This window comes from Ambystoma mexicanum, chromosome 2q (genome assembly GCF_040938575.1).
Source record: "Ambystoma mexicanum isolate Mex_15411 chromosome 2q, UKY_AmexF1_1, whole genome shotgun sequence".
NCBI classification, from domain to species: domain Eukaryota; kingdom Metazoa; phylum Chordata; class Amphibia; order Caudata; family Ambystomatidae; genus Ambystoma; species Ambystoma mexicanum.
Window position 1 is genome coordinate 334,563,140 of NC_090924.1, and position 6,975 is coordinate 334,570,114.

General features: G+C 54.1%; 1 protein-coding gene across 1 annotated transcript; it reads left to right on the forward strand.

The window, feature by feature from the left end:
* The first annotated feature begins 1,888 nt into the window (after positions 1 to 1,888).
* On the forward strand, positions 1,889 to 2,743 carry LOC138568702 (apolipoprotein A-IV-like). The gene has a single exon (XM_069646482.1). The coding sequence runs from the start codon at positions 1,889 to 1,891 to the stop codon at positions 2,741 to 2,743; it is 855 nt and encodes a 284-aa protein (XP_069502583.1).
* The last annotated feature ends 4,232 nt before the right edge of the window (positions 2,744 to 6,975 follow it).

Genomic DNA, 6,975 nt, shown 5'->3' on the forward strand with positions numbered 1-6,975 from the left:
AGAAAAAAACCAAACGTGGTTCTTTAGTCTAGGTTACCAATTATGTGGCAACATGTGTATCACAAATCTTGTAACAATTCAAATTCATGTTCAAAACAGAACATCTACTAGCTAGGTGGTTGATACACACGGGCAACTTATAATGAGTGTACACCTATACAAATAACGCAATAGCCCCATAATGCGTAGACATCAATGGCGTTAGCAAGATGACCATACACAAGTGTTTTAGAGTCTATTACGAGTCTGCCGGTAACCCGTTGGTGCTTCACTCGCCTTACTGTTTCCACCCCTAACATCCCGCTGCTACCGGGATATCACAAGTGGCGGAGGACTGGTAAGTTCCCATGGGAATCCTGAAGCACCGGCACCGTTAGTAAAAGTGCTTTTTGCTTCAGTGAAAATTCTGCCGCTAGGGGCCTGAACTACTGGCAGGTAAGGCCTGGCAGTAGTTCACAGCCCCTCGGACAGACTCGGAGTAAGCCGGTCTGGAAAAGCCGCTGGTAACGCTGATACCGCCTCTTTATTTCCGGACCGGCTCACTTATAATGAGGGCCCATAACTGTTTCATCTGGACCAAGATCGCCAAGAGGCGGGAGAAGCCTTTGATGCATTTCTTACATGACTGCATCTCCTTGCATTTACATGCACACTCCAGGATACAGCTAAGGCAGGGATGTTTCTCAGTGAAGGACGATCCTGAACCAGGGGGATACACTCCCATGTATCTTTGAGCCGGGGCCGGTGCAAGCATTTTTCCTGTCATTTTGATGCTCCCCTGCACCCGCTTGCCTTGACCATCCCGCTCCAATTGCGTTACGTCACTTCACCATGTTAATTATTTTGCAAAAACACAATCATTAATTCCTACTCTTACATACAGCGGCTCTGGCATTCAGGCAGTTCCTGAAATAACTCATCAGAATTAGAAACAATGATCCTAATGGGCAGGATAAGAAGTAATTAACACCAGGCCAGCTATCAACACACGGCCACTTACAGACACCCTAAGTTGCAATTCTGAGCCTGGCGCATTCTGTCGGTGCACAGTGGGTGACTGGGAAAGGGGGGCAAGTGGCTGCAGAGGAGTGTAAGTTATCCGTTACTGGAGGTATTCGCCTTTTACCTCTAGTAAGAGTGGGGTCTTCTCATTGTCTGCTCTGATGCTCCGGGGTACGGTAATTGTGCTCAGACATTTGCAGCCACTGTCACAATGGTGATTGCTCGTCATGCCTCCTTTAAGTCGTTGATGTGGTTGTTTACTTTCACAAATGAGTCAGTTACTCCCTCAAAGGGCCTTAGCACCTCCATTCTAGTGCAGAGAACGTGTCATGTAGAGCCATATGTTTTGGGTAGGCATTTCTCTGACCTTGTATGGTGAAACATCTAGCCAACTTGCATAGCGTTCTAGCTGCAAAGGTTGCATTAAGCACCGGGTTTAATTCCCGGCCATTATTGTACAGAGAGGTCTCTTATTTTAGGAATCTTAAATATCTGCATCAAACAAATGACAATGCAAGTGTTGCGCAATTCCATGCTGTTTGTAAGGTACGTTTTCACCTCGTACAAATGAGTACAAAGGATACTGTGCGTCTGGCCGCACACCGTGACACTTGTTTCTGAACTCTTCCGTCTATCTAACGGGCAGCTACTGCCTCCACCGCCACATTTCAAGGGGCCCTTCCTCATTTGTGTGGCTGTGCTGTAACTGGGAGAGCGCTACACACGAAATCTGCCACACTTAAAATCGGGCCTTACACAACAAGCAGACAAAACACTTGCAGTGCAAATTTCGCTCGCTCGAAATAAAACAAAGGCAGTTGCAGTCCAGACTTCCCTCACACACAGAAAATGGACAGCACAGGTAGTAGCGGTGCATGTTTCCCTCATGCACATAACAGGCGCAGCAAGGCAGGCACAGTGCAAGCTTCCTTCACAAGCAGAAGAGGTGCAGCGCAAGCTTCCTTCACAAGCAGAAGAGGTGCAGCGCAAGCTTCCTTCACAAGCAGACGAGGTGCAGCGCAAGCTTCCTTCACAAGCAGACGAGGTGCAGCGCAAGCTTCCTTCACAAGCAGAAGAGATACAGCGCAAGCTTCCTTCACAAGCAGAAGAGGTGCAGCGCAAGCTTCCTTCACAAGCAGACGAGGTGCAGCGCAAGCTTCCTTCACAAGCAGACGAGGTGCAGCGCAAGCTTCCTTCACAAGCAGACGAGGTACAGCGCAAGCTTCCTTCACAAGCAGAAGAGGTGCAGCGCAAGCTTCCTTCACAAGCAGAAGAGGTGCAGCGCAAGCTTCCTTCACAAGCAGAAGAGGTGCAGCGCAAGCTTCCTTCACAAGCAGACGAGGTGCAGCGCAAGCTTCCTTCACAAGCAGACGAGGTGCAGCGCAAGCTTCCTTCACAAGCAGAAGAGGTGCAGCGCAAGCTTCCTTCACAAGCAGACGAGATGCAGCGCAGGCTTCCTTCACAAGCAGAAGAGGTGCAGCGCAAGCTTCCTTCACAAGCAGACGAGGTGCAGCGCAAGCTTCCTTCACAAGCAGAAGAGGTACAGCGCAAGCTTCCTTCACAAGCAGACGAGGTACAGCGCAAGCTTCCTTCACAAGCAGAAGAGGTACAGCGCAAGCTTCCTTCACAAGCAGGCGAGGTACAGCGCAAGCTTCCTTCACAAGCAGGCGAGGTGCAGCGCAAGCGTCCCTCACATAGGCAGAGCACCGTCAGCAGCAGTGCAAAATCCCCCACACGCTAAATAGGTTGGGTACAGGCAGCAACCATGTCATCTTCCCTTATACGTACTTTAGAACAGGTTTCAGGTACAGACTGAACAGTAGCAGTACAGGCCCTCATAAAGGGGACACGCGTACATGTAGCATGGTGTTGTAAGTGGAAAAAGGACAGAGCCCCTTTAAGAAGGAAGCCCAGGACTATGGGAGGGAGCAGGAGGCAGGAGGAAGGGAGGAGCAAGGGAAGGGAAACGGCAGTCAAGAGGTAGGAGGAATAAAGAAAGGTTGAACATGATGGTGGCTCTGTGTTTCATGCTATGCGTGGGCACGGGTGAGTGCTGAGTCCCCCACAACAACTGGCGACGAAGGGAAACGTCCCACGCCGTGGAGGAAATGGTACAGGTGACACCCCTTGCGGGAGGTAGAAGGGCCTGGGTGCCCAGCAGCAGTGGGGGCCCGTGCGCCCAGCAATAATGGAGGGCCCGTGCACCCAGCAGCAACGGGGGCCCGTGCGCCCAGCAGAACGGGAAGACGGAGGGCCCGTGAGCCCTGCAACGAAGGAGTACGGGCGCAGGACCTGCATGCCCATCGGCACCCGGGGGCCCGTGTGCCCGCAGTGACCGAGGGCCGGCGCGCCCACAGTAACGGAGGGCCTGTGCGCCCGTAGTGCGGAAGGGCCCGTGAGCCCAGCAGTGGAGGAGGGCCCGTGAGCCCAGCAGTGAAAGTGGGCCCGTGAGCCCAGCAGTGAAAGTGGGCCCGTGAGCCCAGCAGTGAAAGCGGGCCCGTGAGCCCAGCAGTGGAGGAGGGCCCGTGAGCCCAGCAGTGAAAGTGGGCCCGTGAGCCCAGCAGTGAAAGCGGGCCCGTGAGCCCAGCAGTGGAGGAGGGCCCATGTGCCCAGCAGTGAAAACGGGCCCGTGAGCCCAGCAGTGGAGGAGGGCCCGTGAGCCCAGCAGTGAAAGTGGGCCCGTGAGCCCAGCAGTGAAAGCGGGCCCGTGAGCCCAGCAGTGTGGAAGGGCCCGTGAGCCCAGCAGTGGAGGAGGGCCTGTGAGCCCAGCAGTGAAAGTGGACCCGTGAGCCCAGCAGTAAAAGCGGGCCCATGAGCAGTGGAGGAGGGCCCGTGAGCCCAGCAGTGTGGAAGAGCCCGTGAGCCCAGCAGTGTGGAAGGGCCCGTGAGCCCAGCAGTGAAAGTGGGCCCGCGAGCCCAACGGCGAAAGTGGGCCCGTGTGCCCAGCAGTGGAGCCCATGCGCCCTGTGACAAGGTAAAGGGCCGTGTGCCCTGCAAGTGAAAAGGGCCGGCGCGCCCGACACACAGTGAGGACCCGTGTGCCCGGCTGCTCGGCAATCGGAAAGTAGGGCCCGTGTGCCCAGCTGTCAGAAGAGAGCCCGCGCCCTGCAAGTGGAGAGGGCCTGTGTGCCCGAGAGACGTCACAGGCACTGTTCGGGTGGCCCGTGTGTGCATCCCCCACAGCCGCCCAGCAGGACAGAGGAGAACACCGCCGCAGCATCCCAACGCCACACTTCAGGACCGACCACTGCATCCTGGCCGCACGGAAGACTGCAGGTGAGCGGATCGCAGAGGACGCTTCCACCAACGCACAAGGTACTTCGACGAGTGCAAGCATAGTAAATACACGTGGGGAAAGCGCATCCCCGCGTCTCCCATCTGTGACATTATTATAAACAAGCGTGGGGTTTCGCATTCACACCCCGCGTCTCCCATTACGTGACACCTTTCCAAAAAAAAAAAAAAAAAGGGAAAGTGGGACGCAAATTATAGTGGACCCATTCACAACCCACGAGTACACATACCAGGTTCAAAACAGCAGCAAGAACAAACACACGCTGTGCGGGAGTTAAGTGACCCGAGAATGGCCCAGAACTGCGCCCTAGCGGCAACAAAAGTAACCAACCAGAGCCAGCACACAAAGGGGCACCCAGCATTTTGTTAACCCCCTTGGCTACCCCAACCAACGCACGCATGGGAAACTCCCATAACTAACAATAAGCATGCAAAGGTGCATCAAGCACCCTGCCAACACCCTGACTGCCCCGACCAACGCTAGCAACCAAGGGCAACGCGCTACTTGAGAGATTAAAAGTGACCGCCCACCACTCTGCCCATTTGACCACTGTGACCCAAAGGTCACAAGAACATTGTACGAGGACTACGGAGCACTGACCCTCAAGCCCACAGAGGGACAGCCACTGACCACTACGGCGGACCCAACACTACCCAGGTCAACAGAAGAGAAGGACACGCACAGGAAATAAAAAGAAGACGGACATGGAAAGCTGCCCGAAGTGACACGTACCAGCAGCAGAGAAGACCCATACCAGGCAGGACCGACAACAGCGAAAGTAAAAGCAACACTGCCCACACAAACCAAAAGACCAAACACAGCGATCTGCCGCCAAAGACCGCACACAAGTGCACAGCGACTCCATACCCAAGCTAAACACCGGCCACCATGACTGACCTAGCACAAGCAGATGCCGACGCAACTGCGCAAGCCCTAGTAGACTTGGGCCCCACGTCATATGCCACCGTCATGAGAAGGCCCAACCCATTCGCCTTGATCCCGCACCACGACCGAGGAACAAGATGGGAGGAATGGGTCGAAGAATTTGAAGACTTTCTAGGAGCAATTGGGAACAAAGACCCGCCAAACAAACTCAGCATATTTAGGAACTTGGTAGGAAAAGGGGTAAAGGACATCATCAAGACAATCCCAGCCACAGACAAAACCACGTACCAACGTCTCCTCGACGCAATCAACGACAAACTCATAGTAGGATCCAACAAAGACTACGAACGCCTTGCATTTAACCAACACAGGCAGCGTCCACACAAATCCATTGGAGAGTTCGTCATACGTCTCCAACAGAAGATAGGAGAGTGCGACTTCGCCAACTTCAATGATGAAGAAGCTATAAGACTAAGGATCATAGAAGGATGCACCTCGTCAACATTGAGAAAACACCTTCTCATAAAGCCCCTACCCCTAGCGAAAATACTCAATCTGGCAAAAACGTATGAGAGAGTTGACGCACAGGCAGTCGCCATTGAAAGGAAAGTGGAACGCGACGCCATCGCAGCCCTCACGGAAGAGCGACTGAAACACACTGAGCCCACTCGACCCCGGAGAAGGAGGAAACTGAGAAGACACTGGCCAGAAGGCCCGGACACAGAGCAATGCCACGGGCGAGGGTGGAAACACACCCACAGACAACCATACCCAGCCTTTGGACGAACATGCTAGCGCTGTGGCCAGGAACGTCACCTTTAGAGAATGTGCAAGGCAAGACCACCCACAAGCTCGACATGCCAACCCACACCCCAGGCAAGAGACCCGAGTGCACCTAGAGCACGGTTAGACACCAGGAAAGACATCAAGGTCGTGAACACCAGCCCACCCAGAAGTCTCAGGAATGCACACACCCTTGACCCTTATGGACCAGCACTTGGCACACGAACCCCACCCATTCTGCCAGAGGACTATGAGCTTCGCAACCACCCAGTGCCCTTGGAAATATCGTACGAGGGGGGGGAAATAGGAGTCACAGAAAACTGCACTACAAGACAACCGTACCAGACAAGAGTGGAAGAATACCCCCCAGACAAACCCCAAGACCATGCCGCCCAATGGAGGACAGCACAGACAGAACAGCCCAAAGGACAGTCACGACGTGACCCAAACCAAGGAGACCGCAGTGTGCTGGACACCATCCGCACGATACCGAGTCCCGCCAGAGGACACAGCCATCTCAGTCATCGGACAGCACTACAGCACGCACTCATCAACGTCCACTACAGGTCATTCAAAGTAACCCACAAGAAGGACTACGTGCCCAAAGAGCAGGTGACAACTATGACAGAGAACTACGGCAAAATGACGCCAAAGGACTCCCTCCTCCACGAGCTATACTTTGAAGAGCAGGAACCAATGAAAGGAGAAGAGATCGAGAGAAAGGAAGAGGAGAGAGCAAAGACTTATGAAACACTGCAACAAGAGAGCGGGGAAGAGACCCACGAGCAACCAAGCAGGCCCCACCGAGCCACAAAGAGGCCTCATCGAACAAATGTGACCCGGGAAGTCTCATGTTAAGCAGGGGGGAGGTGTTGTAAGTGGAAAAAGGACAGAGCCCCTTTATGAAGGAAGCCCAGGACTATGGGAGGGAGCAGGAGGCAGGAGGAAGGGGAGGAGCAAGGGAAGGGAAACGGCAGTCAAGAGGTAGGAGGAATAAAGAAAGGTTGAAC